The 12,299-nt window shown below is 43.8% G+C and overlaps 1 protein-coding gene across 11 annotated transcripts in view; it reads left to right on the top strand.

Moving 5' to 3' along the window:
• The window catches only part of RIN2 (Ras and Rab interactor 2), a 225,070-nt gene that overhangs the window by 179,078 nt on the left and 33,693 nt on the right, over positions 1-12,299 (top strand). For 9 of the 11 annotated variants that reach the window (XM_060611176.3, XM_078444300.2, XM_060611190.3 and 6 more), the window contains 3 exons: positions 1,434-1,626; positions 5,638-5,749; positions 9,503-9,575. In XM_060611176.3, the coding sequence (XP_060467159.1) occupies positions 1,434-1,626; positions 5,638-5,749; positions 9,503-9,575 (378 nt within the window). The remainder of the gene's footprint in view (positions 1-1,433; positions 1,627-5,637; positions 5,750-9,502; positions 9,576-12,299) is intronic. The other 2 variants (XM_078444302.2, XM_060611232.3) reach the window with 1 other exon arrangement.

Here is a 12,299-nt window from a genome sequence, read left to right as displayed (position 1 = left end):
AGACCTCTTGAATTTCTGGCTCTGCCATTTCATGGCAATTTATAACTCTGGACATCCCAATACCTTCTTGGATGGGCCTCTGTTTTCTCATTCATAAAATGGGGATTAAACACTCAGTCACAGGATTAGTGTTGGGGCTCAAGGCAACTATGGAAATCAATATGACATCTTTTTATTGAGATTTCATTCACATATCATACTTTAAAGTGTATAATTCAGTGGTTTTCAGCATATTCACAAAGTTGTACAGCCATCCATACATCTTGGTCCAGAACATTTTCTTTACTTCAAAAAGAAACTCCATACCTATTAGCAATCACTACCCATCCCATCCCTGCCCCCGATCCCAGGCAACACTAATCTTTCCGTTTCTCTATTTTTGTCTAGTCTAGATATTTTGTATAAATGGAATTGTACCGTATTTGTGTCTAGCTTCTTTCACTTAGCATGAAGTCTTCACAGTTCATTCCATTTTGGAGCGCAGATCAGTACTCCATTCATAAAAAAGAATGAATATTATGGCTGAATAAAGTTCCATTGTATGGATATACCACATTTTATTTCTCCATTCATTAGTTGATGGAAATTTGGTCCATTTCCACTTTATGGCAATTATGAATAATGTTAGTATGAATAATTTTATGAATAGCACAGCATTCATCAACTGTGAAGTTTTATTACAAATAATATTAGTAATAAAAATGCCTAGATGTGTGAAAAGAAATGAAATCCAATTCATTCGGGTGGAAAATGAGTGTGCATGAGTGAGTGTGAATGTTTTATCTTTGCTTTTAAATTTTTTTAATGTTTATTTTTGAGAGAGAGAGAGAGAGAGAGAGCGCACAAACAGGGGAGGGGCAGAGAGAGAGGGAGACACAGAATTCAAAGCAGGCTCCAGGCTCCAAGGTGTCAGCACAGAGCCCGATGCGGGACTCAAACTCACAAACCATGAGATCATGATCTGAACCAAAGTTGGATGCTTAATCAACTGAGCTGCCCAGGCACCCCATTTTTGTCTGTGCTTTTAGAGCATGTCATGCTTGTGCTTATGATAAATCTTTTGGGGCTTTAGGACCTCATGCTACCATATGAAATTCAGCATTGAGGGTTCTGTGCTCAAATTGTGAAATGGTTTATGCCAGAAGACAGACCCAACAGCATTCAGGATGTTTAGAAGCTTTTGAAAACTGTGTTGGAAATAGGAGGTCTGTTGGATCTGTTGAGTATTCTGTTTAATACTGTAGATACGGAGTGAAAGCTAATATGGCATCTGCCCTCAGAAAGCTTTCTGGCTGGAAGGAAGACACGTGAGGTGGAGATGAAAAGATGGGGTGTGTGCTACGACAGGCGTAGCCTAGAGACTGCACAATGATCTCCTTGGCAGAGAAACAGGGCAGCAGCCATTTGACACCTGCCAATTCTCTTTCTCCTAGCATGGTAAGACACAAGGACGATGGCTATTCTGAAGAAAAGGATGTGAAGACTTGTCCCTGGGACTCTGGCTATGACAGCCTCTCCAACAGACTCAGCATTTTGGACCGGCTTCTCCACACCCACCCAATATGGCTGCAGCTGAGTCTGAGTGAGGAGGGGGCAGCCGAAGTCCTTCGGTCCCAACCTCCAGGGGTAAGACTCAGAATCTCAAGGAAACAGTTTGAGACAAGCAGGGCTGCTGCTTTCTTAAAGAGAAAGACTTGGAGTTCCAGAAAGTTATTTCCCAGGCTTTATGGAGCATGGTGTCTGGTGCATACCTGGGTTGCAATGCAAGGAGATTGTGGAAAGTATGGAGGCAGCTCCAAGGAAGAGAGTCCCTTCATGGTTTGTCTTTCTGTCTTCATCAGCTCAGTTACCCAGGGAGGTCTAGGACTCAGCAGGATAAGAGGGCATCTGGGCTGACTTCTTGGGCCTCAACACTGAGAATGAGCCTGGTTATAGGGTCTTCAGTTGCCCCTGCTGTTTTCATTCTGAGCCTGGGAACACTGCCAGGACCTAGCCATCCAACTTGGGACCCAAAGTTCAAAATTTCTGTGTCCATAGACTTGCCTACTCTGGCTGCTGATGTGTAATTCTCTTTCTCTTTGGGCTTCCTCAGTGACTTCTCATGGGGCTCACTTTCCAATTATGTTTCTTCTGCTACTTCCTACCCAATACCAATCTCTTAATCAAGACCACTCCATGACTCTATAGTGGTTCCCCCCAAAATGTCACTTGGTGATTGATGTATCTGGTGCTGTTCAATGTGGTTGCCACTTGCCCTGTGTGGCTGTTTAACTTTACATTAATAAAATAAAATTAAATTTAAAAACTCAGTTGCTCAGTTGCACTAGCCACATTTTAAGTGCTCATAGCCACAGATGGCTGGAGGCTACCATATAGGATGGTGCAGAATATAGGATGTTTCCACCATCACAGAGATTATATTGGAGGTCACCTGTGTACAATGTCTACTTCCCAAAAAAGGGCAAATACAATAAGTCACAGATAAAGTAAGACTTGGAACAACTCAGGACAAGAGATAGAAACTAAGAAATATATGGAGAAGCAAGAAAAAGAAACTCCATGGTAGCTGGTTGACAATATTGTAGCAATTGAGCACAAAAACAAACTTTTGAGTTTCCTATCAGCAAGAGCCTGTCTGTTACCATTTTTTGACCTCTAAGTAAGTCTTTGTTTCAACAGACAGAAACAGACAGGACTGTTGGAACATGCTCAGGGTGACTAGGCGCAATAGTTGATCATCTTTGTGGAAAATTCCTTGGCCAGCACACCAGGTTGTTGCCTGTAATCTGGGTCTGTATGATCAGACCTACGTCTGTGGGGCCCTCTCTTTTGGAGGTTGAGTTGTCTGCTCCTGCATTTCTGCACAGAAATTCTGGAGAGGGAGGTTGCCCTGTTGTTAGGCAACAATTCCCTACTCTGCCCACCTTCCCTCCCAGTGTTGGGCACGTCCATTCCTGCTGAGACCTTGTGGGGAACAAGTCAGGCAGGATGTTCTATCTGTCCACCTACTTGATCCCTAGACAGGACCTGCCTGATGAGATGGGGCAGGCTGATGACAGGCTGAGGACAGGAGAAACACAGATCAGGAGAGGCCACAGTGCACCAGGAGCAAGAATGCTGAAGAGAAGGAAAAGCAGGTGTGAGAGGAAAGGACATTTGAAAGTCTGTCCATGGAGGCATGGGTCCTTGGGGTGCTGCCACCCTTATTCCTATGATAGAAATTAGCAAAGTTTCTGTAAAGGGCCAGAGTATAAATATTTTTGGCTTTGTGGGCCATACTGTCTGTCACAACCTCTCACAATCTCTCACAACCTCTGCCTTGTAGTGCAGACACACCCATCGACAGCATATAAATGAATGACTGGGATTTTGTTTCAATAAAACTTTATCTACAAAAACAGGTGGCCCAGGATAGATTGGGTCTACAGGCCGACTTTACCAACCTCTGCTCTAAAGCTGCAGACATTCAGGAAATAAGGTTGTACTCTCCCTGAACCCCAAGGCTCAAGGAGATTCCCAGCTGCACGAGGGAATAATACTTCGATTCCACCAATGATCAGCGCCCTCCCAGCCATGCTTTGGGCTTTTTTTTAAACCCCCTAATGTTTAGGAAATATCTGTTTCAGTTTTAGGGTGTCCCAGAAACATTGACTCCCAAAAGTGACTATTACATGTATTCTATTCTATGACTGCCTCCCCATGGGTGCTGGGGGACCAGAGAGAACTCAAAGGTCTTCCCAACTCCCTCCTTAAAAGACACCCAATCCCCATAGCCACCCTCTCAACCCCCACCCCCCACCCCCCACCCAGATAAAGTTTCTTAGGAGCTATTGACTAGATATACAGAAGGAAGCGAAGATAAGGTTAAATAATAATAATAATAATAATAATAATAATAATAATAATAGTAGTAGTAGTAGTCAGGGAGCAGAGACCATGGTGTCCAAATGCAGAGGAAGTGGCTAAAGAAGTAAGACAGGATAGAATCCTTGGAGAAGGACTGTGTACTACAGAAGGGAACCAGAACTCAGCCGGCTGCCCCACTGCATGCTCCAGGGAGCACTATTTGATTTGTAGCCTAGGTAATCGGTGCCCCCTGGAGTTGTGCAGTACATAGAAGTACATGGTGTACTTGCCTCTGCAGTGTTGGAAGCCAAGATGGTGGCCCGAGATCAGCACTGGGATTTGGGCTGGTTTAAAGCACGCATCTGAAACTGTTGGTGGGAATGCTAACTGGAAAACAGAGTGTTTTCCAGCCACTCTGGAAAACAGTGTGGAGGTGCTTCAAAAAATTAAAAATGGGACTACCCTATGACCCAGCAATAGCACTGCTAGGAATTTACCCAAGGGATACAGGAGTGCTGATGCATAGGGGCACTTGTACCCCAATGTTTATAGCAGTACTTTCAACAATAGCCAAATTATGGAAAGAGCCTAAATGTCCATCAACTGATGAATGGATAAAGAAGATGTGGTTTATATACACAATAGAATACTACTTGGCAATCAGAAAGAATGAAATCATGCCATTTACAGCAACGTGGATGGAACTGGCGGGTATTGTGCTAAGTGAAAAGAGTCAGATATCATGTTTTCACTCATATATGGAACTTGAGAAACTTAACAGAAAACCATGGGGGGGAGGAAAGGGGAAAAAATAGTTACAGAGAGGGAGGGAGGCAAACCATAAAAGACTCTTGAATACAGAACACAAACTGAGGGTTGATGGGGGGGGGGGTGTGTGTGGAAATGGATGACGGGCATTGAGGAGGACACTTGTTGGGATGAGCACTGGGTGTTGTATGTAAGTGATGAATCACAGGAATCTACCACCAAAACCAAGAGCACACTGTACACATTGTATGTTAGCCAATTTGACAATAAATTATTTAAAAATAAATGAATAAAATAAAGCATGCATCCGAAGGCAGTATTAGAACCGGGAGCGAGATTGTCACAAAATGGGGTGAGTCAGGAGTAAACAGGCCTGCAGCTCCAGTTTGGCTGTAGTGACGCTCGAGCACACCTTCCTGCTCCCTAATGGGGCAGCCGTTTTAATCTCCGGCAATTGTCACCATACCTGGCCTTGCCATATCATCCTGTTTTCCAAGAGAAGCTAGAAATTCTGGTTTTAATGTGAAAAACAACCAAAACTGCTTTTTCACTCTTAGAAACAAATTTAATTTTCTATCACAAACACACCCACGAGCCAAATTAGTCAGTGAACTCCCAGTTCACCACCTGTGGTTTAGTCATGTTACCTGTGTTTAGAATCTGGGTGTCATCAACCATGATGCCCAAATAAGACACGGGCTAGAGAACACTTAACATGCGCTATAAAACAATTACCAAACTGAAAATGCTTCTGTAGACCAAGGGGGCCCATAGCCTCATGGAGAAGGTTCTGTCAAAGGGAAAGTAGGATTCTTTTGAAGCCAGTTATCAAAGGAAGTCATCTGGGGCATGCTCTTTGATAGTCCCTTTTGCTGTCAGTAGAGCGTTCTGGGTTGAATCTTGCAGGACATGTTCGTTATGAAGGGCATTCTAGTCATGGACATTAGGTGTGCAGGAAATCATATGTCCAGGTTCTGACCTTCCAGATATTTCCTAAGCTTGAATTTCTTTTCCCTCTGTTAGATCTTCCTGGTTCGTAAATCTACCAAAATGCAGAAGAAAGTCCTCTCACTTCGCCTGCCCTGTGAATTTGGAGCCCCACTCAAGGAATTTGCCATAAAGGAAAGCACATACAGTGAGTAGTCACCTGATGGCTAAGTCCTGGTTGATGGGAGGGCCTCGGGTCTCCCCAACAAGTGGAAGTAGAAGGAGATTACCCTTTGAGACAGACAGACATGAGTCTGCATCCTGTTGCTGTTACTTACTCACTCGATGCCTGGGCAGGTAGCCTACCTTAGGAGCCTTGGTTTTCTTATCAGTATATTGGGGTGATCATAACATCAGAGAGCTATTAACAGTTTAATTAAACAACCTATGTACAAATTATGCAGCCTACTGGTTGGCATATGGCAGGTTGTCTTTCTTGCCCCCCTTCCAGTTAAGTAGAGCATGGATTTGATTCCTAGGTTTGCTGATGATTAACCTGTAGGACAGGCTGCAGCGATTCGGCCTTTTTATGGGTTCTCATGCTACAGCACGTGTCTGCACATCTTGTGAATAATCCTTGAGTGGACGTGTTCCCTCCAGACGATCACTGTTCAGTCGTCTATGAAATGCAGCTAATCAGAGGCAGAATCCAGCCCTCTGAAAAAATCAACTGGCAGAAGTTTTGAAGGGAGAGTGGTGTTCAATAGAATTGGTTTTCTTTTTGCTATTCTGCAATCATTGAAAATGTGAAGTCTTGGGAAGACACGTTTCACTTTATTTATTTATTTATTTATTTATTTATTTATTTAATCCTGAGAAAGAGAGAAAGCACAAGTCGGGAGGGGGTGGGTAGTGGCAGAGAGACAGAGGGAGAGAGAGAGAATTCCAAGCAGGCTTCACACCGTCAGCACGGAGCCTGACACAGGGCTTGAACCCATAAACTGAGATCATGACCTGAGCTGAAGTCAGACACTTAACCAACTGAGCCACCCAGGCACCCCTGGACACATTTTAAATATAAAAGGGAACACACAATGCTGATGTATTGCCAACTTCCAAGGAAGGATCCATAGTGAATCTGTGCTCCAAAGGGGAAGGTTTCATTGAAATCACAGGTTAGCAAGTTGAGGAGTGAAGGCCAGGAGAAATAAGTTTGGAAGCATGTTGACTCTCTCAATAGTTAGACTGAAACTGGTTTGGGGGTGACGGGGTGGTGGTGCCTAGGTGGCTCAGTTGGTTAAGTCTCCTGACTTCAGCTCAGGTCATGATCTCACGGCTCATGGGTTCAAGCCCTGCTTCGGGCTCTGTGCTGTCAGCTCAGGCTCTGAAGCCTGCATCAGATTCTGTGTGTGTGTCTCTCTCTCTGCCCCTCTCTCACTCATTCTCTGTCTCTCTCTCAAAAATAAATAAACGTTAAGACTGAGACTAGGATTTTTGCTTGCTTCTTGATTTACACCTAAGCAAGCCTCAGTCTCTGCATTTGAAAAACCAAAGGTACTGAGGTCATTTTAAGGGCAAATAAGGGATTATACTCAACCTGGAGTTCATAGTCTCACTGAGCCAAATGGCCTTAATGGAAGTCTAGAGGACACATTTCTAGCAGAAGTGAAACCTGTCAGCCTCTTTGTGGTCAACCTCAGGTTCTTCTGTAAACCTGGACCTGGTAATGTCTTTCCTCTAGGCTTCACAAGGACACTGATGCCAGGAAAGACTTCCACAGTCAGTGACCTGTGCATAGTTCATACCAGTTTATTTGCATTAGGAGGTAATCACAAGATAGATTTCAAGCCCTCCATTTTAAAGACGATTAAATATTAAGTAAAGAAAGGCCATGCTGAGGTGGCTTTTGAAAGTCAGCTTGCCAACAAGTGATAGATCTGGTTTTTTTTTAATTTAAAAAAATCTTTTTTAATGTTTATTAATTTTTTTTGAGAGAGAGACAAAGCGTGAGCAGGGGAGTGGCAGAAAGAGAGGGAGACACAGAATCTGAAGCAGGCTCCAGGCTCTAAGCTGTCAGCACAGAGCCTGACGTGGGGCTCAAACCCACAAACTGGGAGATCATGACCGGAGCCAAAGTCAGACACTTAACCAACTGAGCCACCCAGGGGCCCTTTAATTTTTTTTTAAGTTTATTTATTTTGAAAGAGAGAGAGAGAGTGTGTGTGTGCAAGCAAGATAGGGGCAGAGAGAGAGAGAGAATTCCAAGTAGGCTCTGCACTGTCAGCACACATCCCAATACAGGGCTCAAACTCATGAACCGTGAAATCATGACCTGAGCAGAAACCAAGGGTCAAACGCTTAACCAACTGAGCCACTCAGGCGCCCCAGATCTAACTGGTTTTTAAATCCCTTCTAATATCCAAAGTGAAGCATGATAAGTTAGCCTGGAAGCCCCTTCTTTGCTCCCCTACAATAAGTACAGTTAATGTTTGTACTTTCCTGCTTTCTGGGTGTTCATCTTAGATTCCTCCTGGCTGAAGATTTTTCTTCTCTATTGTGTCAAGACTCAGATCAATTCCCTATTCCTATCTGGGGGACTTAAAGTGGTTGAAAGAGCTGGTCTGAGCAAAGCATTAACCTGACTGTAACTAATTACCACAGGTCTTGGTCTCACCATGATGGCCCCTTCCTGGCCAGGGCCTTGGTTCTCTATGAACAGAGGTAGATTGAGAAAGGAAGGACTTGCTCTGAAAACATAGATATTTTGTCATAACATCTGGACAATATGGTTTAATAATAAATACCAGCTCATATTTGTATAGACTGCTTTCACATGAATTACTCCATTTTTTTAAATTTCCCTTTCCACTCCTACCCTTTGGGGAGACAGGGAAAGTACTATTATTGTCCACTGTACAGAGGAGAAAACCAAGGCTCAGACAAGTTAACCTACCCCAAATCGGTTTCTTCCTACTTAACTTGCTAAATTGTGGTGCACATGTGTGTATTTTTTTGTTTCTGTCTATGTCATGGTATGTGTGTAGAGGCATAGGTATATTTTGGGGGTGCTATAGAAATACTAAACAATCAAAATAATACAACATAAGCAAATAGCAAGCAACATAAATGAGGACATGAAGTGTGGCAATTGGGAGAAAAACTCATCTGATTGAGGAAATGAGGAAATCTTCACAAAGCTGAGGATGTTTGGAATATTTTTGAAAGACTGTCTGAATGGCATTTCAGCCAGCCTGGCATGAGGAGTGGTTGGCAAATACACAAGTATTTGAAGTTATCCACTCACTGCCCTGCCATTTGGAAGATGTGCAATATGGTACACCATCTTGCCAGAACATCTTCCCTAGGAGGCTTGTGCCCTTGGTGGTGACAGTGGTAGTGGGTGGGGGCATTCTAAGTCAGTGAGTTTTTGAAACTTTCACATTGAATTTAAAAACTAATTTACTGGAACCTTCTGTTTTCCTCCAAGCTGCCTTGTGTCTTAACCAAAGGTGGCCTGTTTTGGCAAAGAGGAGTGTGTCCCAGGAGGGCCAACCTAGGAAGGTCAAGGGTGGTGGGGGCTTGGGTGTTTACCAAGCTGTGTTGTGTGCCAATGGCCTCTCCCTCCAGCCTCACTGGCCCCTGCCCCCTGACCAACTTTGTGTTTGAATTTAAAAAAGAAAAAAGATAGTTGTAACTTTGAGCCTGCGCCGGTCTGTTTACCAAGCACTGGAGCACGTGCTCCCAGTGAGTCAGGGGCTGAACTTCTAGGCCGTGGACTCTACTGGCCTGTTTCTGGCTGACACACATCCTCCTCACAGCTGGATCTGATAAGCCACACGGTAGTTGGTTTGAGAGCTCAGAGATGGTCCTATGCACGCAGCAGATAACACCAGAGGGCCTTTCCTTTCCCAGAACAGTGCTCTAGGACACTCAGCTGGTTTCCAAATTCTCTCTTTTCCAGCCTTTTCCCTGGAAGGCTCAGGAATCAGTTTTGCAGATTTATTCCGGCTCATTGCTTTCTACTGCATCAGCAGGTAAGGCCTCTTTTCCTCTTAGGAGTTCGAGTGCCTGCTTGGTGTGTACCATATAAACAGCCCTGGGGTTTCTAGATTAAAGCAGGGTGGAGGGGTCTGGGAGGCTTGCCACTGACTAGATGTCCCTGGAAGGATTGGTTACTGATCAAAATAACTATGCGAGTCCCTCCAAATTAATATGTCTGTGTCTTTAAACTGTCCCTATGGTTCGTTTCACCTCGACCCAGCAAGCAGGGGAACAAACACACATACACATACATGTACATACATGCAACCATGCACACACAGAAAGGGACCCATGGTACAAACCTGGTCCCTGATAATGTGTGGTGCCTGGGTGGTTCAGTCAGTTAAGCATCTTTGGCTCAGGTCATGAGCTCACAGTTCATGAGTTCCAGTCCTGCATTAGATGAGCACGAGCCCCGCATCAGGTGAGCCCTGCTTCTCTCTGTCTTTCTCTCCCTCCCCCCCCCCCCGACTCTGCCCCTCATGGGATTCTTTCTGTCTCCACTCACTTGTGCCCTCTTCTCTCTCTCTCTCTCTCTCTCTCTCTGAAAAAAATAAAAATAAATAAATGTCCCTGATACTGTTTCTGAAAATCCTCAAAGGATGTAGTTCATTCTAGAAATACGGGAGCCTTAAACCAGCCCATAAACCTTGCATCACTGTCCTACAGGCCCATTTGGTTCTCATGTCCTTTTCATAACTAAAGCAACTGTGTTAGACTACAAGTAGTTAAGCCAAAAATCATCATGTTAATAAGTGTGGGGAGCATGTGAGTTGTTAAAGTCTTTCTCTCTTTTTTCTTCCTAGCCATAATAATTTTTCAAACTGACTATTCTTTTTTTTTAATGGTTATTTATTTAATTTTGAGAGAGGGTATATGCATGCACACATGAATGGGGGAGGGGCAGAGAGAGGGGGAGAGAGAGAATCCTAAGCAGGCTCTTTGCTGTCAGCATGGACACTTACGAACTGTGAGATCATGACCTGAGCTGAAATCAAGAGTCCGACACTTAACTGACTGAGCCAGCCAGGTGCCCTCAAATTGAGTATTCTTTTGGTGATTAAGAATCCATACTCTTCATCTGCAGAGATTGACACTGCCCCCATGTAGGCAGTGGAGCTCAGTTGGCCTCTATGCCTTCTCTGTATGTCTATTGCAGCCAATAGAACACAGACAGGCATGCATTACTAGGTTGTTTCCAAAGATCATGTCTTACAGCCATCATACTTTGAGACTGAGAGGCTTATTTGGGGTTCATTTCCTTTATGTTAATTTAAGGGTAAAGTTATTTCTCATGTGAGACATTTATTGTACCTGTTGGACTAGACCCTCCCGGGGGAAGGCACTGAGCTATTGACCCCTAGAAGTCACCAGGTTGGCAATGCCACATAATTAATGGCCTGAGATGGGGAAGCACTTCAGGGGGTTGATTACCGGGAGGAAGAAACCAGGGGATTTCATCTAGAATTGGACACAGCTCTATGAGGGGACACCACCAACAGCCCTTGGCCTGTGCAAGGATGGAGATCTGCTGCCCAAAGAAAAGAAGAGGACGGTGCAGATGTCCCCACCTTCCCCAGGGACCCACACCTGAACTGGTTTGAGGCCATCTAGTTCCCGAAAGTGAATTTCAACACTAACATGTTAGTCAGAGGTGAAGTTGGCCAATGCTTACTCTTCATAGTTAGCTTGTTGATTTTCCTGTCGTGAAAGATCATTACACCTATAAAACAGTATTTGGCATCAGCACACAAAAGATACCATCTCTCCTCTCAGTGTTCATAATAGGCTGGAGTACCTGCTGTCCAGGGCTGTTTGATGGTTGAAGGAGATAAAGCACATGAAAACCTTCTTTAATCTACAAAGCATGATACCGATATAAGGTGCTTATGGAAAAATCCCAACATTGACATTTTATGATCAGGGTGACCTGAGATTCATTTCTCTATTTTTTTCCCTCAAAATGCAAAGGTTCTTGGTGTTTCTGTTTCTCTTTTAATGTTCTATGTTACTCGTTTTACCCAAGTCAATGTTCTTAGTAATCAGTAATTGATTTGACCCAGTCTTAACCAAATGTTTTTGAAATGTTCTAGTTGGTTATTAGTACATGAGCCTATTCATGTAGAGAAAGTGGTTGGATTGTCAGCCCTGGTATTCACCCAGAATGCATCTGCACAGGTGAACTAGACTAGAGAATTCATGAATCAATCAGCATGTGGTTTGCCACATCAGAGGGACACACTGAAGACTAGAGCTGCGGATATAAATGAGAGCAAACCTTGGTCACCAATGTCTAGTAGCTCCCTGTCAGTTTGTCATAATCAGTGTCATGGAGAGCACTTCCTTGTAAACTTTCATGCACACTGGAATCACCTGGAATCTTGTTAGAATGGAGACTCTGATTTGGGGGGTCTGGGGCAGCATCTGATGGTCTGTGTTTCCAACTGTCTCTAGGTGGTGAGACCAATGCTGCTGGTCCTACAACTGCATTTTGAGTAGCAAAGGGCTAGAGGAAATAATAATTATTAATTATTACTTATTAAGTACGATTATAATTTCAGGGGCTTTCTATATCTGTGCTAGGGACCATATATACATTATTTCTAATCCTCATGGCAACCCTGAAATTAGGATCATGAAGACACCATGGCTCAGAGAGTGAGATAGTTGTCTACAATCAGTCATTCAATAAATATGTAGCAAATATTGGATTTGAA

Source organism: Panthera onca, chromosome A3, assembly GCF_046562875.1.
Source record: "Panthera onca isolate mPanOnc1 chromosome A3, mPanOnc1 haplotype 2, whole genome shotgun sequence".
In the NCBI taxonomy this organism is placed as follows: Eukaryota; Metazoa; Chordata; class Mammalia; order Carnivora; family Felidae; genus Panthera; species Panthera onca.
The sequence above is the reverse complement of the archived record's forward strand: the minus strand, read 5'-3'. Positions and strand labels throughout refer to the sequence as shown.